The sequence below is a fragment of the Gobio gobio genome (genome assembly GCF_949357685.1).
Source record: "Gobio gobio genome assembly, chromosome: 25".
Taxonomy (NCBI): Eukaryota; Metazoa; Chordata; class Actinopteri; order Cypriniformes; family Gobionidae; genus Gobio; species Gobio gobio.
The window spans coordinates 25,590,729-25,614,166 of NC_137121.1; the positions used below are offsets into that span (position 1 = coordinate 25,590,729).

General features: G+C 36.2%; 2 protein-coding genes across 2 annotated transcripts in view; one reads left to right on the forward strand and one right to left on the reverse strand.

The window, feature by feature from the left end:
• duox (dual oxidase) overlaps window positions 1–12,589 on the reverse strand; it is a gene marked incomplete at its 5' end in the record, with an annotated part of 38,994 nt that extends 26,405 nt beyond the window's left edge. The window contains 9 exons of the mRNA XM_079808788.1: window positions 1,048–1,138; window positions 1,350–1,446; window positions 4,122–4,182; window positions 4,355–4,521; window positions 8,599–8,800; window positions 8,882–9,069; window positions 11,118–11,282; window positions 11,360–11,443; window positions 12,526–12,589. Of these exons, the coding sequence (XP_079664914.1) occupies window positions 1,048–1,138; window positions 1,350–1,446; window positions 4,122–4,182; window positions 4,355–4,521; window positions 8,599–8,800; window positions 8,882–9,069; window positions 11,118–11,282; window positions 11,360–11,443; window positions 12,526–12,589 (1,119 nt within the window). The remainder of the gene's footprint in view (window positions 1–1,047; window positions 1,139–1,349; window positions 1,447–4,121; window positions 4,183–4,354; window positions 4,522–8,598; window positions 8,801–8,881; window positions 9,070–11,117; window positions 11,283–11,359; window positions 11,444–12,525) is intronic.
• A 1,816-nt stretch (window positions 12,590–14,405) lies between these two features.
• On the forward strand, window positions 14,406–20,845 carry duox2 (dual oxidase 2; the record flags this gene model as incomplete). The annotated part of the gene is made up of 7 exons (XM_079808789.1): window positions 14,406–14,552; window positions 15,101–15,158; window positions 15,736–15,870; window positions 15,958–16,165; window positions 16,273–16,487; window positions 16,581–16,783; window positions 20,837–20,845. 7 exons carry the CDS (start codon window positions 14,406–14,408, stop codon window positions 20,843–20,845), a joined length of 975 nt encoding a protein of 324 aa, XP_079664915.1.
• Window positions 20,846–23,438: the final 2,593 nt, after the last annotated feature.

Sequence of the window (23,438 nt, forward strand, 5' to 3'; positions counted from 1 at the left end):
AGACCCTGGCTTTTGGACTTGTTGCTGGTAACAGTCTGGATGATCCTTTTCTTCTTTGGTCCGGAGCACACGGCGTCCATTCCTCCAAAAAAATACCTCAAATACTGATTCATCTGACCACAGTACACGTTTCCACTGTGTGATTGTCCATCCCAGATGCCTCCGAGCCCAGAGAAGTCGACGGTGCTTCTGGACACTGTTAACATAGGGCTTCCTTTTGGCACAGTACAGTTTTAACAGGCATTTGTGGATGTAACTACGTATTGTGGTACTTGACAAAGGTTTGCCAAAGTAGTCCTGAGCCCATGTGGTGATATCGCTTATAGATGAATGACGATTCTTGATGCAGTGCCGCCTGAGGGATCGGAGATCACGGTTGTTCAGCTTAGGCTTGCGCCCTTGTCCTTTACGCACTGAAATTCCTCCAGATTCCTTGAATCTTTTAATTATGTTATGCACTGTTGAATGTGAAATATCCAAATCTCTTCCTATCTTTCTTTGAGGAACATTGTTTTTAAACATGTTTTTAAACAATTTTCTCACGTATTTGTTGGCAAACTGGTGATCCTCGGCCCATCTTTGCTCCTAAAGGATTAGACCTTTCTTGGATGCTGCTTTTGTACTAAATCATTATTACAATCACCTGTTGACATCACCTGTTTCAAATCACATCATTATTTAACCATTTTATCTCATTACTAGCCCTAAATTGCTCCTGTCCCAACTTTTTTTGAAATGTGTTGCAGGTCTGAATGACAGGAAAGGATGCATATTTACAAATGACATGAAGTTGACCAGACAAAACATGAAATATTTTGTGTTCATATTGTCTGCAATGAAATACAAGTCAAAGTAAATTTAGAAATCACTTCTTTTGTTTTTTTTTTGCGTTTTCCATACTGTCCCAGCTTTTTCTGATTTGGGGTTGTATAATAAAGAAATCCTTTGGGACAAAACCAGGCATAATTTTAGTACCAAGCCAGCATGTATGAAATTTTTAATTATATGGTCGCATAATCCAAACCAAACCCCGTCTGTATGACTCACATTTCGGTTCCAGAAGGTGTTGCATAAACGCAGGCCAGGAGATTTACTTGCATCGTTGTTCACAGCACTTTTATAGTGGCACGTCCTGTTTCTGAATCCCCAAAATCAACATTTCAACACCATTTCAGATACAATTGAGGATTTTATATGTATACTACAGTTTCTATTTCAAATCAACGTTGTTCTTTTGAACTTTCTATTCACTGATGAATCCTGGAAACAAACATTTAGCAGCAGAACAGCCAAAAAGGCTTTCAACTGATCAGGTGCATTTTACAAAAGAGAGTAATGGAGAAATGTACCTTTTATAAACACCAGGTGGCGCAAGAGTCAGTCCAAACCTCACAGCAGCGGCTTCAAACTCAGCAGAGATCCCTGGATCAACATGTTTCTGATAACCTGCAGAAGGACAGAACGAGAGCAGCGCTGTGTGATCCAACTCATATGATATATTCCGTTATTAGCTAATATTTTTCAGTATATTTTTCATCAGCCAAATTAAAACCAATGAGTGATATAACTAAAGTAGAGCCATTATAAGTTTTTTATGAGTTTACAATAACACACAGTAATATTCAGTTAAGTTACTACAGTGCTGCAATACTGCACTCAACAGAAATGACATGCTTGGCGTCTGTTAACCTGTAATGACGTATATATGCCGACTGCATGCTGTCAACTGCACGTTACGCAAACCACAAGAGATATTTTAACAGACCACGAATTAGCCAACCTTTGACTTGCGGCATAAAGTCTGCTCCCTTTGCAGCATATTCTGCCCTCAAACCTCCCATTAAACAGGAAGAGGCTGTCTGACCCACATGTGAAGCGACCAGCCACAGTTCATTTCACTTGATATATCACAATAATAGACTAATAATTCTATAAATAATTTGTAAAGTGGCTCAATTAAATTAAATTGTAAATAAAAAATAATAATAATTATTAAATTGCCCCTATATTATATTTTAAAGGTTCCTAGATTGTTCTACTCTGCTGTGATTGGTCAGATGGCCCAGTCTGTTGAGATTGGTCTACTCTGCTGTGATTGGTCAGATGGCCCAGTCTGTTGAGATTGGTCTACTCTGCTGTGATTGGCCAGATGGCCCAGTCTGTTGTGATTTGTCTACTCTGCTCTGATTGGTCAGATGGCCCAGTCTGTTGTGATTGGTCTACTCTGCTCTGATTGGTCAGATGGCCCAGTCTGTTGTGATTTGTCTACTCTGCTCTGATTGGCCAGATGGCCCAGTCTGTTGTGATTGGTCTACTCTGCTCTGATTGGTCAGATGGCCCAGTCTGTTGTGATTGGTCTACTCTACTCTGATTGGTCAGATGGCCCAGTCTGTTGTGATTGGTCTACTCTACTCTGATTGGTCAGATGGCCCAGTCTGTTGTGATTGGTCTACTCTACTCTGATTGGTCAGATGGCCCAGTCTGTTTTAATTGGTCTAGTCTGCTCTGATTGGTCAGATGGTACCAGTCTGTTGTGATTGGTCTTCATTAGCACTTGATACACAGCGATACGAACAGTAATGTGGCGTTCACACCGGACGTGATTGACGCGAATAAATCGTGCTATTGGCGCGAAGGTGGACGCTTGAACATTTTGAGTTTACTCGCTTCATTCGCGTGTGACATTCACTGCACAACAGACGCGAATTCGCGTCATGGGAGGGGCTTCTGCCAGCCGGCTCGTCTCGTTGAGAAATGGCTGACATGGGCTGTGTTTACATGTCTTTTTTTGTTAAAATGTACTGTTAATGTGTGACAAAACGTAGTTTTAAGACTTTTTCAGTCAATAATGTAGTTGTTTAAAGCTCAAATCTGTGGTTTATTTATATAAAGAGTGCCTATTTGAACATTTTATCTGGCATTTCCGGAGTTGTGAGATCCAGGCGACCAGCGGTGCTCAGTGCTCGTCAACGCCAGCGACAGCAGCCTTTCCTCGGCCAGTCCTTCTGCCATCTGCCGCTGGCTCTGATGTCTCTGTGGTGTCTCAAGCTATAATTCGTCGTGTGTATATGTAACGGGCGATCTTTGGTCTCATGGATCTATAATTTGTTCCCTGGCAAATCGTTTAGGCTGAGGGCAAAGAGAAGTTTCATTACTTTATATTTTTAGGCTATAACTGTACGTTGCAGTTGTAGCCGACTAACACTGACCTTGAATGTTTGACTGAATTGTTTGCTTTATTTCTTGTATAGCTTATTATACCTTTTACTTATACTTTTGTATTATTGATTACACATAAACTTGCATTTAACAAAAAGAGACTGGGTTGTGTTTCATGTCATTTAATGTTATCACAGTGATAATCATATTGTCTGAACCAGATATTAATATACAGATTTTCTCTTCATTGTTGTCACTACTAGAGCAAGCTCCTGATTGGTTAATGCGGCGCGAATATCCGCCAAAGTTCAGATTTTTCAACTTGAGCGATTTACACAAATTACGCGTTCAAAACGTTCAATTCGCACCGCAGAATGCCATTTCGCGTCTCTGCATTGACTTAACATGTAAATCACCCGCGCGAATCGCGTCAATCGCATCCGGTGTGAACGCACCATAATGATGGCGTCGCTTTTATCTATTTGAGCCAGAGTCCTCACCCTTTGGAAGTTCATGTGAAGTCAATTTGCTTTCTCAGTGCAGAAAACAGCATCTTCTTGATATGTCAACAACACTAACTAAACTCTTCCAGGCCTCAACTACAACTACAGTGTTTGAGGGTCAAAGTAGATGTTGTTGGCCAATGAAGGCCATATGCTGACATGTGTTACAAACATACGTAGATTCAAACAGGAAGTAAGACTGGAATTACTGACGACTCATTTCAGGCAGTTCTTTTGGGAAACAATAACTCCATTTATCTGCACTTTGATCTTTGCAGACCTTCTACATTCACAAACATCTGTATTAAACACTACATGAAAAATACTATCAGAAAAAGCATAATGGGGGCACTTTAAAGTGATATATGAGTGGAAGTGAATTGAACTCAGATTCTACTTTCAGTACAGACCACAGATTACTTCAGCATATGCACATTCAAACACACACACAACTCTCACCTGGATAGGAAGTCACAGGTTTTCCCAGATAGGCCGGAAGCCACTCATAGAATGCAATATTCTGAAGGAAGATAAAACACATACACCTTCAGAAATCTAGACTAATATCATCTATATTCATACGCTGGTGTTCAGAGGAAGTGTGAAGTGAAGGATACTGCGCTACATCCCTCCAAATTGGCACCTATGCTGTTACATGAAGTGAGTCAGTAATTGAGGACTATTTGCTTTACCTGAAATGTGGCAATAACCCTCTTTCGGGCATTTTGGAAAAGCTCTTCGTCTGACCAAGAGGGGTGTTCCTTATAGAGTTTGGAGGCCAGGTAATTATGGTAACGAAACCAAATAATTCCCTCAGTGACCGAAAAGATGTTCTCATTGGCCCAGGCATTCCCAAACTCTGAGAACACACAAAACGAGCACTTGAAAACCACAACATGCTACATTTTCATGAGTGTCTTGCAATGCACTTAATACACTTGAGTAATAAATTAACTCTTTATTAAAGGGTATTCATAACAGAATAAAAATAAGTAATAAAACCATACAATATTGTGAAAATACAGTAAACAACTAAAGAGATTGAAGTCTTTGCACCCTATATCATGTCCTCTTGTACTGTATTGCTTAATTTTTTTGCTAGTTATGCAGCAATTTGCACATTGTTATGGGTTTTAGTGGACATGCAACGGGATTGAACCTGGTAACCGACTAGATTAAGGGCAAAAAGATTTAAAATGCTATATGAATCCCTTGCAAAAATGTACCACAGTAACCATAGTGACTGCTAAAATATGCTAATTACTTTAGTCATAGTCACAACAATAAAACTCTGGTATTTACAATTTTTTTTATTCGCTTTGTTCCTATTTTCACAAGTAAGATGTATATTTTCAAAACTCTTAGTACAAAAATCCAAACTGATCACACAGCTAGTCATTCTTTCAAAACCTGATCTCATGCTTTCATTCAGTTGCACATATTTTCAGTCCACATAATCATTGTTTCAAACACAAGATTATTGTAATATGTAATGAGAACATTTGGTTTAATCACCAAAACACAACAGTGTGATCTTCTTTCAGTTTAGTACTTTTAGCAATCAGTTCATCCAACAGCAAACAATGAAAGATACATGTTTCAAATCTCCCTCGTTGCTGAATTATCTACAGTAACACAGGCTACATATGCCTCATTAGAAAATACACTTACATTACATAACTTATGTAATTTTATATCCATGATGTTTGTGATAGTATTCAGTGTGTTATCAAAAGGTGTGATAAAGTTATGGCACAACCATGAGCTGCTATAACAGAGTTTGCTGCCAATAAATGTTCTCACTGTGCCATATGACTGAATCTACTGTAGTTGAGCTTTATAAGGGTGAGTTACAGTAATGTGGCAGTCTCTACCATGGTAATCTGTTTACAATATCACATGGCCACTGTAATGTAAAATGCTATATTTGATACCATCTGTCTCCCTTCTTCTGATTTCTGATCAGTCTGATGTTACACCGTCATTGACTATTTCCACTCCCTTATACTCTATTCTGCTCTATTCACAAATTGCAAATATTTCTGTCCCACCTACATTTTGTCCCCATATGTAGAGTTTACCAGGCCACACACACACACACACCTACCTTATAATCTAAGATAAATTGCTTATAATGTAAAAAATAATTCATTTCATATGGTTATCCATATCGGAAATTGCAAACAATGTCTATATAATCAATATCTATAGAAATCTATAGGTTTACCAAATGAAGATCAGTGGATTACATAACAGACAAATGTATTAAACTGAACGAGAAGAGATGCAAATCAAAAGTTTGATAGTAAGAGCTTTATGAAAGGCAGTTACTATGAATGAAACGTTTATAAAGATGAAACACTTATTTTGTGTAATGAAAAGGGTGTTTGTGGTTTTGTGTATTGTACTCACACAATTGAAAATATGCAGATTAAGAGACACAATTATCTTCATTAACTGCGTGTTGATATCTCAAAACAGATATCTCAACTCTGAAAAAGTCTGAATTGTGAGATATAAAATGTGTAATTACTTGAAAAAGTCATAAAATTGTGAGATAAACTCGCAATTGCTTGAAAAAGTCAGAATTGTGAGATAAAGTCGCAATTGCGAGAAAAATGTCAGAATTGTGATATACACTTAAAGGCCCATTTATACTTCTGCGTCGAGTGTACGCCATAGTGTACGCCATAGTGTACGCCGTAGGCTACGCGCGTAGCCGACGCCGTCGTGAGCATTTATACTTCTGCGTCGAGTGTACGCCATAGTGTACGCCGTAGGCTACGCGCGTAGCCGACGCCGTCGTGAGCATTTATACTTCTGCGCTGTTGTCTGCGTCAATGTGCAATTCCACATGCAGACGCTAGTAGGCAGTGTCCTCGGGCATGTTGGTGTAATCAAGACAACAGCCGAAGAAGAAGCAGCTTGATGTGTAGAATCTGTACATTCATGTCGGAATATCAGCAGCAGTAAGAGAGCGGCTTTTCTTGCAGCTTGAGTTGTTGTATCTAATTCAAATTAAGCATCTCTAGTTGATTAGTAAAGTTAAATAAGGCGATCTGGCGCTGGAATGCATTTGTGAAACCATGCGGAGCTCGTGGCCGCTGTTTTCACTAGCGGTGGCTCGAGCAAGCGATTGTTGTTGCGGAGACTTCATTCACGAAATATACCCTAATGTGTCCCTGTTCTTGATATACAATTACTGATTAACATCTTTGGTTTTAATGAGAAAATAAATAAACTATATTCAGCGGATCTATGTATTTATTTACTACCATAAAGAATCGCTGGACTGCAAAATAGTGTGTTATAGCAGACGTAAGGAACTATCATCCAATTTCTGGACACACACACACACACACTCCTATCGCAGATTTTTTATTTATTTATTGACCTGAGGGAAGGGTTCTGGCAGACCAATCACAGTGCTTGCGGTCCGCGTAGAATTGACGCGTTGTTACATTTTTGGAGAGGTGCGCGTCAGGCTACGGCGTAGGGTACGGCGTATCCAACGCGTCTATGCGTAGGGTACGCCGTACCCTCTGCGTGCACTCGACGCAGAAGTATAAATTGGCCTTTACAATTGCGAAAACTCGCAATTGTGAAAAAAGTTAAAATTGTGAGATAAAAAGTCGCAATTATCTTCATTATCTGCGAGTTTATATCTCAAAAAAGATATCGCAATCCTGAAAAAGTCTGATTTGTGAGATATAAAATGTGTAATTACTTGAAAAAGTCATAAAATTGTGAGATAAACTCGCAATTGCTTGAAAAAAGTCAGAATTGTGAGATAAAGTCGCAATTGTGCGAAAAAAGTCAGAATTGTGAGATATAAAATGTGTATTTGCTTGAAAAAAAGTCATAAAATTGTGAGATAAACTCGCAATTGCTTGAAAAAAGTCAGAATTGTGAGATAAAGTCGCAATTGCGAGAAAAATGTCAGAATTGTGAGATATACATTTACAATTGCGAAAACTCGCAATTGTGAAAAAAGTTAAAATATGCTGAAATGTTTGAAAAAAGTGCACTTTTGTTGATCTGTTGTGATATTAGCACTATATTATAGCACTATATGATATTAGAGTTTTGAAAATGTACACCAGCTTATGAAAATAGTACCAAAGCGACACAAAAATGTATTATTAAATAATGCATTCATTTATTCATTCATTAATTTAGTAAAATAAATAAGTAACTTAATATAATGCTTATTTATTTATCTAATTATCTATAAATAAATAAAATATCAATTGATCTATTTATTACTAAATATGAATAAATTAATATTAATACAAATCTATTTATTTATCCATTTCTGTGTTGTTTATATGTTTCTAACACATATGTATATGTGTTATTTATATGTTTCTTTTTCTATTTATCCATAAATAACTGAAAAATATCTATTTACTTATTTATTTTGTTATTTAAATAAAATAAATAAACGGATATATATGATCTATCTGTCTTTCTGTCGGTCTAATAACTTGATTACTACATGAATGAATGAAAGAAAGAAAGAAAGAAAGAAAGAAAGAAAGAAAGAAAGAAAGAAAGAAAGAAAGAAAGGATGAATGAATGAATGAATGAATGAATGAATGAATGAATGAATGAATGAATGAATGAATGAATGAATGAATGAATGGATGAATGGATGAATGGATGAATGAATATTCCGAAAGCTCCTCACAGTGTTTGCACGCGACCCTATATTAATGTATAATTTTATAGTAGTGAAATAACTGTAATAACTATAGTATTTAGAGGAACTGTGGTTAACATTTTTGTAAGGGATGTTACTAGAAAGCCTGACTAGAAAATGGTTAATATTCCAAGTCTTACCCAACCAAAATTTCCAGATTAGCCATGCAGCTATTGATTTTGTTGTGATAAATGAATGTACTACAACTTAGAAAGTAGCTGTTCAATTTCTTACCATAGAGTTCCTGTGAGCCGGGACTTGCGCTACTGGGGTCCTGCGCACTCCACATGAAGTATCCGCTGCCACTACGCCTGGGCATGTCCAGTGAGGAGCCTGAAGCCAAGAGTCCTTTGGAAAACGTTCTCAAGACATCACACCATGAGTTGGAGGACCCATAGATGGAGCTGCCATCTATCCACGCTGTCACGTGATTCACCTGAAAATGAATTATGGGTAGATCAAAAACTCAACAGGTCCATTCCAAATCTCTTACACTCAATTGTGACTACATGTGCACCTGTGTACGGGGATTGTTGGGACTTTTGCCCGTGCTCGGGTCCCACTCTGCTCGCTGGAACTGGAGCAGGACCGGTTGTGAAGAGTTGGAGCCAAAGACAGGATCATCTTTTTGGACTTCAATATGCATGAACTCAGGTGGGCAACCAGGCCTACGGGATTCTGAGATCTCAGACCACACATGGTAACCTAATGTAGTAATAAAGAGCATGTGTGAAAGTGGCCATCATGAGGAATCAAATTCTCTTCGAGCTTTTCAAATCTATATAAAGTGCTTAATTCTTAATAGCACCCGTGCATGTTGTTTTATCGTAAGTAATAAAATGTTGTTTGTGGAATTTTAAATGTTCTTCTTCTATTTGGAACCTTTATTGCATTTTGTAACCTGTATTTTCAATAATTATTCACTGATAAACTTCCCAACCAGTAAACTGTTAACTTGAGAACCTTTGCAAACACTAGCTATGTTTACACCAAAATAATCTCTATATAATCAGATTAAAAGGCATAGTGTACAGCTGCGCTGTAACATGGAGGAAGATTTGGATGATTCTAATAAGCCCACTCCTGAATAGTAGCCTGAATAAAAATATAGCGCATGAGTAATTTTATGGTGCTTTTGCATCCATTTTGAAGTTTGAAAGTCCCCATTCATTGTAACTGCATGAAAAAAGAGCGACCAGTAAAGTCTTAAAAATGTCTTTGTTTTTGTTTGGAACAACATGAAAGTGTGTAAATGATAAAAAAAATTATTAAAAAAATTATTTGGTAAACTAACCCTTTAATATGGAAGCTTGTTTCACACAATTACACATTTTATATCTCACAATTCTGACTTCTTTTTCAGAATTGCGATATTTATTTAGAGATATAAACTCTCAGTTAATGAAGATAACTGCAACGTTTTGTCTCACAACAACTCTTTTTCCCCTCACAATTGGAAGTTTATATCTCACAATTCTGAGAAAAAATTATTGTGAGATAAACTCGCAATTGCGAGAAATAGTCAAAATTGAGACATAAACTTGCAATTGCGTGAAAAAAGTCAGAATTGTGAGATATAAATCATAATTCTGAGAAAAAATGTTTAGATAAAAAACTTGCTATTGTGAGAAAAAGTTAGAATTGTGAGATACAAAGTCGCAATTATCTTCATTAACTGCGAGTTGATATCTCAACTCTGAAAAAGTCAGAATTGTGAGATATAAAATGTGTATTGCTTGAAAAAAGTCATAAAATTGTGAGATAAACTCGCAATTGCGAGAAAAAAGTCAGAATTGTGAGATAAAGTTGCAATTGCATGAAAAAGTCAGAATTGTGAGATATAAACTTGCATTTGCGAGAAAAAAGTCAGAATTGTGAGATAAAAACTTTTTCGCAATTGTGAGAAAAAGTTAGAATTGTGAGATGAAAAGTCATTAACTGCGAGTTTATATCTCAAAAAAGATATCGCAATCCTGAAAAAGTCTGAATTGGGAGATATAAAATGTGTAATTGCTTGAAAAAAGTCATAAAATTGTGAGATAAACTTGCAATTGCAAGAAAAAAGTCAGAATTGTGAGATAAAGTCGCAATTGCGTGAAAAAAGTCAGAATTGTGAGATATAAACTTGCATTTGTGAGAAAAAGTTAAAATTGTGAGATAAAAAGTCGCAATTATCTTCATTAACTGCGAGTTTATATCTCAAAAAAGATATCGCAATCCTGAAAAAGTCTGAATTGTGAGATATAAAATGTGTAATTGCTTGAAAAGTCATAATTGTGAGATAAACTCGCAATTGCGAGGAATAGTAAATATTTTGAGACATCAACTCGCAATTGCGAATCAAAGTCAGATTTGTGAGATAAAAAACCTTGCAATTGTGAGAAAAAGTTAAAATTGTAAGTTATAAACTCGCAATTGCACGAAAAAAGTCAGAACTGTGAGATAAAAACAGTTGCGAAAAGAAAGTCAGAATTGTGAGATAAATCAAAGTTTTAAGAAAAGGTCAGAATTGTGAGATATAAAACTCGCAATAGCGTAAAAAAGTCAGAATTGTGAGATGACAATAACCTGTTATTGTGAGTCGCAATTACCTTTTTTATTTTTTTTATTCCATGGTTGAAACAAGCTTCCATTCTTTAAGGTAAATTACACTCAGGATGCCTCTACTGAAATGGAATCTTTAATGTCATAAACTATAATTAAAGGGCTGGCTGTGTCTCAATCAACAGGCTGCACCTAGTTTAAACACTCACCGAAGGCCACAGAGAGAGCAGTTCTGTTCTTGTAGGACAGGAGACCGGATTTGCCGCTCATGGCCGTGTTGCTTATCTGGCGGGGGTTGGGCAGGTGCGGTTCCTGATGGGGCAGATAAACGCCATCCATATACTGCGCCGGCAAGAGACGGACTAGAGCTGCATCTGTAGGGGCAGTATCCTGATGTTTAGAAAAAACTATTTCTTACTTTTTCTTGTAAAAAGCAAGAATAATCACTCACCTACTGCCCCTCGATCATGATATGCCAAATTATTGTACCACCCATCATACCTTTGAACTTCCCAGGTAATGGCAGAATTCGCACCTGTTAGGTTCAAGATCAAAGGGAGTTTGGCAACACTATAATAATTCACATGAATAAGTCATTAACAAACATTATAAGATGATTCACAGTACTGCATGCACATTCAAGATGTTCCTAAATATACCTAGGACGTTTATCTAGGACTTTTTAAAATCTAATTTACTGACATTAAAGTGTAGTTATGAAGTAAAAATGAAGAAGAAATTCTGCTCTATTTCTAAGGCAAAAAAGCTCATTTGTGACAATGACTGAGAGAAAAAAAGAAAGAATTGTGATATAAAAACTTGCAATTACGGAAAAAAAATAGTGAGACAAAAACAAAAACTCGCGGAAAAAGCCAGAATTGTGAGACAATTCGTAATTGCGAAAAAAGCCAGAATTGTGAGACAATTCATAATTGCGAAAAAAAGTCAGAATTGTGAGACAAAAAATCGTAATTGTGAAAAAAGCCAGATTTGTGAGACAAAAAGTCGTAATTGTGAAAAAAAGGCAGAATTGTGGGATAAAAACGTGCAATTGCGGAAAAAAAGTCAGGATTGTGAGATATAAATCATAATTCTGAGAGAAAAGTCAGGATTGTGAGATATAAACCTGCAATTGCGGAAAAAAGTAAGAATTTAACGTTTATCTATAAGATATCTAGGATATTAAATTTACTCCCCAAAATGAACAATCAATAAAGTATGGTGTAAAAATTGAATTCTGCTCTATTACTAAGGCAAAAAGGCTCATTTGTGACAACGAGACTTTTCTACACCACTGCTTATTTATTGCAAAATAAGGGGGATTTTTTTTACTGCAACACTTCATAGTAAGTTTCATGAATAACATAACCGATATTTTTAAGTTGCATAATGTTTAACAAATGTTTATGTATTGAAATGCATGTTTTTTCCTATATAAACACAGTGTGACCACAAAAGAAAATACTACCATTTTTCTTTTTCTTAAATTGTATAGATAGATAGATATATATATAGATAGATAGATAGATAGATAGATAGATAGATAGATAGATAGATAGATAGATAGATAGATAGATAGATAGATAGATAGATAGATAGATAGATAGATGTACTCACCAACAGCTTGACAGAGAACAGAGAGGGCAGTTAAAGTCCTCCAGATCACCTCACATAAACCCATTCTTGCAAACCAATGAAGCACCTCTTCGCCTGAGCAAGAGCACTTCACCTCAGACTCGAGGACAAAACACTAGTGCTGTGTGTAAAAGTAGAGCCGGCAGCTGGCAAAGAATGAACAAGCACGAAGCTTGAAACCAAAATTAAAGCAATTAAATTGAAAACAGTCACACCTGTCCTTACAGGACAGCAGACCCCACCTGTCCGCTTTAGACCGAATGGCAGGAAGAGTCCGAGTGACGGAATGAGAGTCCGACCCACGTCCACACCTGACCGTTTCGCACTGACTTTATGATGAAGGGCTGGTCATGAGCGGATGACACAGTTCTCTGGAAATACCAATCAATGCAAATCAAAGCTGTTATTAGGAAGCGCGATCGTTTAAAAGATGAGCGCCGACCGGGTCATTTTATTTCTGGGACACATATTTCCCCGTGTTGTTTTACGGCTCTCGTTGCGTCCACAGGTGAGTGCCGGCATTGTGTCTGGGTAGAGATTTGTCAGTGTCTATCAAGCGGCATCGGATCCTGGCAGACTTTGGGAATATCCGATGTCCTTTGACTTGGGCTATGGTAATCTAAAGGTGTGCTTACTTGGAAGTACCTGAGCGCTGTAACTGGCTGCTACGAGTAGCGTTTTCTGTGGGACATGTATTTTAAGATCATGTGCGAAAATGGGAGAAGGAGATGGGTTGAATTATCGGAGTTTGACCCCGTTATTAATTTGAATCCTCCGTGATGACACAATGGAAATAGGTCTTTTAGAAGTAGCCTATTTGTTTCAGGACTAATTTTACCACTAAAGTCAATAGAAAAGTGCAAATATGTTCACTAACATGGAACGTTTTCAGAACTTTGGATAATGCAAGGTTCTATCGAAGAACGTTCTTTACTTTCTTTCAACGTTATCTGTCCGGCCGTAATGTTTTTTTTCACGGATTTTGTTCCTGCAGCTGAACGTTTATCTGTTTTTTTAACGTTATGGCAATTTTGAATGTTCTCTAAACATTCTGCGTTCCCTTAACTTTCGCATTTAACCAAGAAAAAAACACTTAAAAGATTTATAAAAACAAGTAGCCTGACTTTAACCATCTATCTCTCTTTATAGTAGAATGTCACCCAGTTAACATGGAACGTTCTCAGAACTTTGGATAACGCGAGGTTCTATCGAACTTAGGAACGTTCTATTAACGTTCTTTCAAAGTTATCTCTTTTTTTACATTGTTCATGGAGTTTTTTTTTCTGTTAGCTGAACGTTCTAGTTTTTTTAACGTTATATTGTTGCTTTTGTATGTTCTCTAAACATTCTGAAACCTTCCTGTGTTTATAAAATGATAAATTGGAACAACCAAGAAAAAACAAAAAAGTTTTTTCCGTTTTTAAAACATTTATAAAAACTGGACGTTTAGGGAATATTCAAAAAAACTTTTATTTATAACTTAATTCGAACGTTAGCAAAACATTATTGTATTTTTGTTAGCAGGAAATCGCTTGCTAGCAACATGGCTGCTCGAGAACATCTGTCAGGATTATCGGACGATATTTCAACAAAACATAAAATTGAAACAGTATAGCGCTTAATTACGAAATCACAAAATAAAAGTTTTTGGTTGACAATTAGCAAATTTCTCTAAAACAACGGCCAAAAATAAACACGAGGTATTGCGTCAGACACACTTCAATAGCGGCCGTTAAATTTCGATACCCTTGAAAGTCACTGTATAATTCGCACACTAGACTGTTATCTGCAATCTTCAGGTAACCGAGCCTCTGGCCAACACTGTCCTGCTTTCAGCTTTAGTTCTCGCCTGTGGAGGGAAGATGACTTTCTACGATGGCATTTACCCGTTCTACTCGCTACAAAGAAGCCCGTTCATCATCGACATCAGCCTGCTGGTCGCGATCCTGGTTTTCTCGGTTCTGGCTGTCAGTTTCATCTTCATTCTACCAGGAATTCGAGGCAAATCGGTGAGTGAGTTGGTTCAATTGGTCTAATGCAAAAAAGAATGCATCTTCTACAGCTTTCCAATAAGGGAAAATGATATAAAAGGATGTGAGGTGATAGAAAAGCTAAGCCTTTTGTAAATGTAATTGATGGTTACAATTTTTGAAAATGCCATTGTGATTTTATGAAATTGTTGTAAACTGCCAGGTAAAATGTGTTTCCTTGTAAGTTACCTTGAATTTACGTGAGTTAAACTTAGCCTATCATAGTATTATTTCTATTGTTCTACATAGGGTGAATCCAGGATGATTGTGACACTTTTTGCCATTGAGATGACTTGGAAAAAGTGTCCCAATCAACCTGAATCCCCCTATTAAGATTCCTTTTCTACTTTCTAATCCCAGACTCTTAAAACTAAAATTACACTTTCGGTGTATTTCTGATCGTTTAGGTGACATTTTTGCCCTTTTAAACCTAGCGTGTAAAGTCTTTTAGCCAACATCAACTCTTTTGTGTACATTTCTGCAAAAAAATAAAAGATTATTAAAATAAAATGCCATCTTTTTTTCAGAGACTGTTCTGGATGTTCAGGATAACCATTAGCTTATTTATTGGAGTTGTCTTAGTGGGTGAGTATTTCAAGTATTTTCATCAAGTAGGAGAGAAAAAGGGTGTCAAAATTGTACTTTTAGGGGTACAACAGCTTGTCACCGGGGCAGTAAAAGACATCTTTGTACCTTTTTTTACTCCTAAAAGATGCATATTTGTATCCTAGAGTACAGATACATACCTTTTTTGTGGCGAAAAAAAGGTACAAATATGTCTTTTTAAAGGTACAGTGACACGCTGTTGTACCCCTAAAGGTACAATTTTGACACCTTTTTTCAGAAAGTAAGGAAATCTAGTTGTTGCTGTATAGTGTTTTAACACTTCCAAGTCAAAGTTTTCGATGACTTTTAAACAAGGTCAAGGTAATAACCAGAGAGTGTCTTTAATTAAATTGAATGCCACTTGGTTTGACATATTTGTTATGTAATGCAATGACATTCATGTATTTTAGGTGTGAGTAAGAGTCTAAATATTCAGCTGGAACAATAGAAACAAAGTTATGTTGTGTTATTAATATTATATAAGAGCTGCCAAACTTGTATAACATAACCTGTATTTTCATATATGATCTTGCTAAACTCTTCCTGTCCGCTTCAGTGCTTAATTTTACTGGAGACTGGGCTGAAGCCCGCGTGAAGGCCAACGCCACCTACAAATCCTTCAGTAACGCAGTGGTGTCCGCTGAGGTGGGACTGCATGTGGGCCTGTACGGAATAAACATCACACTCAGAGGTGAACAAGACGAGTCCTCAACGTTTTTTGGTCCACTTTTTGTAGCCACACAAAACTCACGGGGTCTTTTGATGTGTGTTCCAACAGGTGAGCCAGTCTCCCAGATAAACGAGACCATCGACTACAACGAGATCTTCAGGTGGTCGAGCAGCGTGGATGAGCAGTACGGTGACGCGCTCGAGCGGGGTCTCCCCAACCCCATCCTTTACATCGCAGAGAAGTTCACGCGCAACAGCGCTTGCGGGCTCATCTACCAGTACAGATACTCGGGCCGCTTTGCCTCAGCCAATCTGTGGTAAACCAACACACAGTCACCACCAATCCCTTACTGTAGTGTAAAGAAACTCCGTCCTATTCAACAAATGCAAACAAGCTAAAGTAAAGAATGGCCTTCTCCCACAGGACGGCTTTTTGCTGCTGGCTGCTGGCCAATATCCTCTTCTCAATGCCTGTCATCCTCTACGCCGGGTACATGATGATAGCGACGGCTGCTTTCATCTTCTTCTCCATGGCTTCCTTCTCAACTATATACACCGTGCCCCAATGTGACTTCAGTATAGGTGCAGAGTCCTTAAGGACAGATTACAGCCATTCCTTCTGGATCGCTTTGGCAACGGGTAAATGCTCCTTATGGGAAAGCGCACCTCTCTCTTTTTTATAAAACACTATATAACATGATGTAATTTGTGGCGATTACGGTGTATTTTCAGGTTTGCTGTGCGCTGTGATTGGTTGGGTGGTGGTGCTACTGGACTGTCTATTTCCTGCGAGGATGAGGGAGGCGTTCAGTGTGGGCGTGGACAATGAGGACGACGAAGGCTACCTCAACTCAGGCTTTCTAGAGGGAGTGACCTGCGATGACACCACACAGACGGGGAACAGCTCTTTACCTCAGCAGATCACTACATTAACAGTATGTTTTATACCACAAAAATAATTGGACTTTCATTAACATTAGTTGAAAAAAAAAAAATAATCGAAATAGTCTTTATTTCATATGAGTTTCTTATGGAAACTTGTTTCAACCACAGAATAAAACATTTTAAAAGATGATTGTGACTTTATTTCATAGAATTGTGAACTTTTTTCTCATAATTGCGAGATATAAAGTCATAATTATAAGTTATAAAGTCATAATTGCGAGTTATAAAGTCATAATTGCGAGTTATAAAGTCATACTTGCAAGTTATAGTCATAATTGCGAGTTATAAAGTCATAATTGCGAGTTATAAAGGCAGAATTGCAAGATAGTCATAATTGCGAGTTATAAAGTCATAATTGCAAGTTATAAAGTCATATTTACGAGTTATAAAGTCAGAATTGCGAGTTATAAAGTCAGAATTGCGAGTTATAAAGTCATAATTGCAAGTTATAAAGTCATACTTACGAGTTATAAAGTCATAATTGCGAGTTATAAAGGCAGAATTGCAAGATAGTCATAATTGTGAGTTATAAAGTCATAATTGCGAGTTATAAAGTCATAATTGCGAGATAGTCATAATTGTGAGTTATAAAGTAAGAATTGCGAGTTATAGTCATAATTGCGAGTAATAGTCATAATTGTGAGATATAAAGTCAGAATTGTGAGTTATAAGTCAGAATTGCAAGTTATAAAGTCATAATTGCGAGATATAAAGTCAGAATTGCGAGTTATAAAGTCAGAATTGCGAGTTATAAAGTCATAATTGTGAGTTATGAAGTCATAATTGCGAGTTATAGTCATAATTGCGAGTTATAAAGTCATAATTGCGAGTTATAGTCATAATTGCGAGTTATAAAGTCATAATTGCGAGATAGTCATAATTGTGAGTTATAAAGTAAGAATTGCGAGTTATAGTCATAATTGCGAGTAATAGTCATAATTGTGAGATATAAAGTCAGAATTGTGAGTTATAAGTCAGAATTGCAAGTTATAAAGTCATAATTGCGAGATATAAAGTCAGAATTGCGAGTTATAAAGTCAGAATTGCGAGTTATAAAGTCATAATTGCGAGATATAAAGTCAGAATTGCGAGTTATAAAGTCAGAATTGTGAGATATAAAGTCATAATTGCGAGATATAAAGTCAGAATTGCAAGTTATAAAGTCAGAATTGCGAGTTATAAAGTCATAATTGTGAGTTATGAAGTCATAATTGCGAGTTATAGTCATAATTGCGAGTTATAAAGTCATAATTGCGAGTTATAGTCATAATTGCGAGTTATAAAGTCAGAATTGTGAGATATAAAGTCAGAATTGTGAGTTATAAAGTCAGAATTGCAAGTTATAAAGTCATAATTGCGAGTTATAAAGTCATAATTGTGAGTTATGAAGTCATAATTGCGAGTTATAGTCATAATTGCGAGTTATAAAGTCAGAATTGCGAGTTATAGTCATAATTGCGAGTTATAAAGTCAGAATTGCGAGTTAAAGACAGAATTGCGAGTTATAAAGTCAGAATTGCGAGTTATAAATTCATAATTGTGAGTTATAAAGTCAGAATTGCGAGTTATAAAGTCAGAATTGCGAGTTATAAAGTCATTATTGCGAGTTATAAAGTCAGAATTGCGAGTTATAAAGTCATTATTGCGAGTTATAAAGTCATTATTGCGAGTTATAAAGTCAGAATTGCGAGTTATAAATTCATTATTGCGAGTTATAAAGTCAGAATTGCGAGTTATAAAGTCATTATTGCGAGTTATAGTCATAATTGCGAGTTATAAAGTCATAATTGCGAGATATAAAGTCAGAATTGCGAGATAGTCATAATTGTGAGTTATAAAGTAAGAATTGCGAGTAATAGTCATAATTGTGAGATATAAAGTCAGAATTGTGAGTTATAAGTCAGAATTGCAAGTTATAAAGTCATAATTGCGAGATATAAAGTCATAATTGCGAGATATAAAGTCAGAATTGCGAGTTATAAAGTCAGAATTGCGAGTTATAAAGTCATAATTGCAAGTTATAAAGTCATACTTACGAGTTATAAAGTCATAATTGCGAGTTAGAAAGGCAGAATTGCAAGATAGTCATAATTGTGAGTTATAAAGTCATAATTGCGAGTTATAAAGTCATAATTGCGAGATAGTCATAATTGTGAGATATAAAGTCAGAATTGTGAGTTATAAGTCAGAATTGCAAGTTATAAAGTCATAATTGCGAGATATAAAGTCAGAATTGCGAGTTATAAAGTCAGAATTGCAAGTTATAAAGTCAGAATTGCGAGTTATAAAGTCATAATTGTGAGTTATAAAGTAAGAATTGCGAGTTATAGTCATAATTGCGAGTAATAGTCATAATTGAGATATAAAGTCAGAATTGTGAGTTATAAGTCAGAATTGCAAGTTATAAATTCATAATTGCGAGATATAAAGTCATAATTGCGAGTTATAAAGTCAGAATTGCAAGTTATAAAGTCAGAATTGCGAGTTATAAAGTCATAATTGTGAGTTATGAAGTCATAATTGCGAGTTATAGTCATAATTGCTAGTTATAAAGTCATAATTGCGAGTTATAAAGTCATAATTGCGAGTTATAAAGTCAGAATTGTGAGATATAAAGTCAGAATTGTGAGTTATAAAGTCAGAATTGCAAGTTATAAAGTCATAATTGCGAGTTATAAAGTCATAATTGTGAGTTATGAAGTCATAATTGCGAGTTATAGTCATAATTGCGAGTTATAAAGTCAGAATTGCGAGTTATAGTCATAATTGTGAGTTATAAAGTCATAATTGCGAGTTATAAAGTCAGAATTGCGAGATATAAAGTCAGAATTGCGAGATATAAAGTCCTAATTGCGAGTTATAAAGTCATAATTGCGAGTTATAAAGTCAGAATTGCGAGTTATAAAGTCAGAATTGCGAGTTATAAAGTAGGAATTGTGAGTTATAAAGTCAGAATTGCGAGTTAAAGACAGAATTGCGAGTTATAAAGTCAGAATTGCGAGTTATAAATTCATAATTGTGAGTTATTAAGTCAGAATTGCGAGTTATAAAGTCATTATTGCGAGTTATAAAGTCAGAATTGCGAGTTATAAAGTCATTATTGCGAGTTATAAAGTCAGAATTGCGAGTTATAAAGTCATTATTGCGAGTTATAGTCATAATTGCGAGTTATAAAGTCATAATTGCGAGATATAAAGTCAGAATTGTGAGTTATAAAGTCATAATTGCGAGTTATAAAGTCATAATTGCGAGATATAAAGTCAGAATTGTGAGATATAAAGTCAGAATTGTGAGATATAAGGTCATAATTGCGAGTTATAAAGTCATAATTGCGAGATATAAAGTCAGAATTGTGAGTTATAAAGTCATAATTGCGAGTTATAAAGTCAGAATTGCGAGTTATAAAGTCAGAATTGTGAGTTATAAAGTCATAATTGCGAGTTATAAAGTCAGAATTGCGAGTTAAAGTCATAATTGCGAGTTATAAAGTCAGAATTGCGAGTTAAAGTCATAATTGCGAGTTATAAAGTCAGAATTGCGAGTTAAAGTCATAATTGCGAGTTATAAAGTCAGAATTGCGAGATATAAACTCGCAATTGCAAGTGATAAAGTCCAATTCTCAGAATTGCGGGTTTATATCTCAGAAGTCACAATTGCGAGAAAAAGCCACAATTATTCATTTTATTCTGTGGTGGAAACAAGCTTCTATAGTTTCTTTATGTGGAACACAAAAGAAGATGTTTTGAAGAATCTTCATGCTGCTCTTTTCCATGACTACATATTACTCACCAAAATTCTGTCATTACACTAAAAGATTATATGATCAATAAGTTATGACAACATATATTTTTACATTGCTTTAACTCATCAAAATAAGTAACACAAGATTCAACTCATTTTTTAAGCCAGTTTAATGTAATTTAAGTTGAATTGACTTAACCAAGTTGATTGCGCTTAAAAATGTAAGGCAGCGACTTTTGTTTTAAAACTCACTGTCTTTGCTGTTGTTTAAATATTTATTGTTTTCTTCTTTCTTTTAACAGAGGCTTTGAGGGGCGATTTGTTGTCGTCCACAACTACTACTTGAAAACTTGCTGGGAGCAGCTGTATATAAAATGTTACTGGTTCTATTGTTCTACTGCATATACTGTATGTATATATGTGCATAATGCAAAAATAAATAAATCACAAAATCTACAAGGTGTCGATTTTCATAATTTGTGTTGCAATGTGATCTTTTTAGTCAAATGAGAAAAAAAATTATATGATCAATAAGTTATGACAACATGTTTTTACGTTGCTCATCAAAATATTTTTTTTCTTAACTTATTAAAGATTCAACTCATTATTTTAAGTCAGTTCAATGTAATTTAAGTTAAAATGACAAACATCCAAGTTGATTGTACTTAATTCAAGGCTGCAACACATTGAATGCACACATTATTGCAATAATGAGATTTGGCGATGGCAAGATTGAATTCATAACCACATGAATGTGGAAGTTTACATGTAATTTAATTCAAGGTAAATTAAACCAGGCTTATCATCATCAACTAGACAATAAAACCATAAAAACACATTTTCATTACTAGAAATAAAAGAAACATTAACAGAAATAAAGTAAAGAAAACCTTTTAAAAACATTAGTTTTATTTCATTTACTTCAAATGAAAGTAAATGCAAATATTATAAAGAAAAATTATATAGACAAAAAAACCACACAAATTACTAAAATTGGATTAAAATGACCTAAATAAAAAGAAAACAAAATATCTAATTCAAAATATCAACAACTATAATAGTATATGATTGGTACTAAAATAACACTGATATTCACTATATTGCCAAAAGAATTGGGACACCCCTCCAAATCATTGAGTTCAGGTGTTCCAATCACATCCATGGCCACAGGTGTATAAAATCAAACACCTAGGCATGCAGACGCTTCTACAAACATTTGTGAAAGAATGGGTTGCTCTCTGGAGCTCAGTGAACTCAAGCGTGGTACCGGGATAGGCTGCCACCTGTGCAATAAGTCCATTCGAGAAATTTCCTCACTACTAAATATTCCACGGTCAACTGTTAGTGGTATTATAACAAAGTGGAAGCATTTGGGAACAACAACAACCACGTGGTAGGCCACGTAAAGTCACAGAGCGGGGTCAGCGCATGCTGAGGCGCACAGTGCGCAGAAGTCGGCAACTTTCTGCAGAGTCAATAGCTACAGACCTCAAAACCTTCTCTGTCTGGCAATCCAATGGATGAGTTTGGGTTTGGCGGTTGCCAGGAGAACGGTACTTGCCTGACTGCATTGTGCCAAGTGTAGAGTTTGGTGGAGGGGGGATTATGGTGTGGGGTTGTTTTTCAGGGGTTGGGCTTTGCCCCTTAGTTCTAGTGAAAGGAACTCTTAATGCTTCAGCATACCAAGACATTTTGGACAATTTCATGCTCCCAACTTTGTGGGAACAGTTTGGCCCCTTCCTGTTCCAACATGACTGCGCACCAGTGCACAAAGCAAGGTCCATAAAGACATGGATGAGCGAGTTTGGTGTGGAGGAACTTGACTGGCCTGCACCTCAAGTCCTGACCTCAACCCGACAGAACACCTTTGGGTTGAATTAGAGCGGAGACTGCGAGCCAGGCCTTCTCGCACAACATCAGTGCCTGACCTCACAAATGCGCTTCTAGAAGAATGGTCAAAAATTCCCATGAACACACTCCTAAACCTGGTGGAAAGCCTTCCCAGAAGAGTTAAAGCTGTTATAGCTGCAAAGGGTGGGCCAACTCCCTATCAAACCCTATGGATTAAGAATGGGATGTCATTAAAGTTCATGTGCATGTAAAGGCAACTTTTGGCAATATAGTGTATGTGTGTGGATTTAATGCTCAGAGAAAAATTTAGAAGCGCTAAAATGACATAGCTAAAATGCAGATGAGGTTCATTCATGAGATAATTCAGACTCATTCGTTCTATAAACACTGTTTTATAATATCGTGCATGAACATGAATGCAGCTCAGGTTTTCTGATTAGTATATTTTTTAGTCTTCAAATCCGGCATGCTGAACTAGTAATCTACAGAAATGAGTCATTCCATAGTGTACAGTATCCAGTTATCACAGAGACACTGAAGACAGCCAGAAGAACCGAAATGCAGCCTATTCAGCAAATATAACGGTAATCTTTGGATTTTAGCATGCTCGAGTCTAATTTTTGAGTTTGTACAATGAGTATTGTTAATTAAATGTATTGATAATGCCCTACTTTATCGATTAAATCGTCAGCAATCGTCGTCTTAACTTTAATACAGTCACTTGGTATTTTTAATTCATAAGTACTTTGTTAATACACAAAGAACTCAAAAAGGCTGGTAGCACTTCATTTTACAGTCCTGTTCCCCATGTACATACTATGTACTTATTATACTAATTACAATAACTGGGTAATAACTAGGTAATAACCCTGAACCTACCCCTAAACCTAACCTTATGTAACCCATGTAGTTACCTTATATTACCCAGTACTTTCTTAGGTAAGTACACTGTAAGTACACATACTGTAAAATAAAGTGCAACCAAAAGGCTTGGACCAAAGGTATTTAACATATATACAAACTAATAAGTCTGCCATGGAAGGCTGCCTGTAT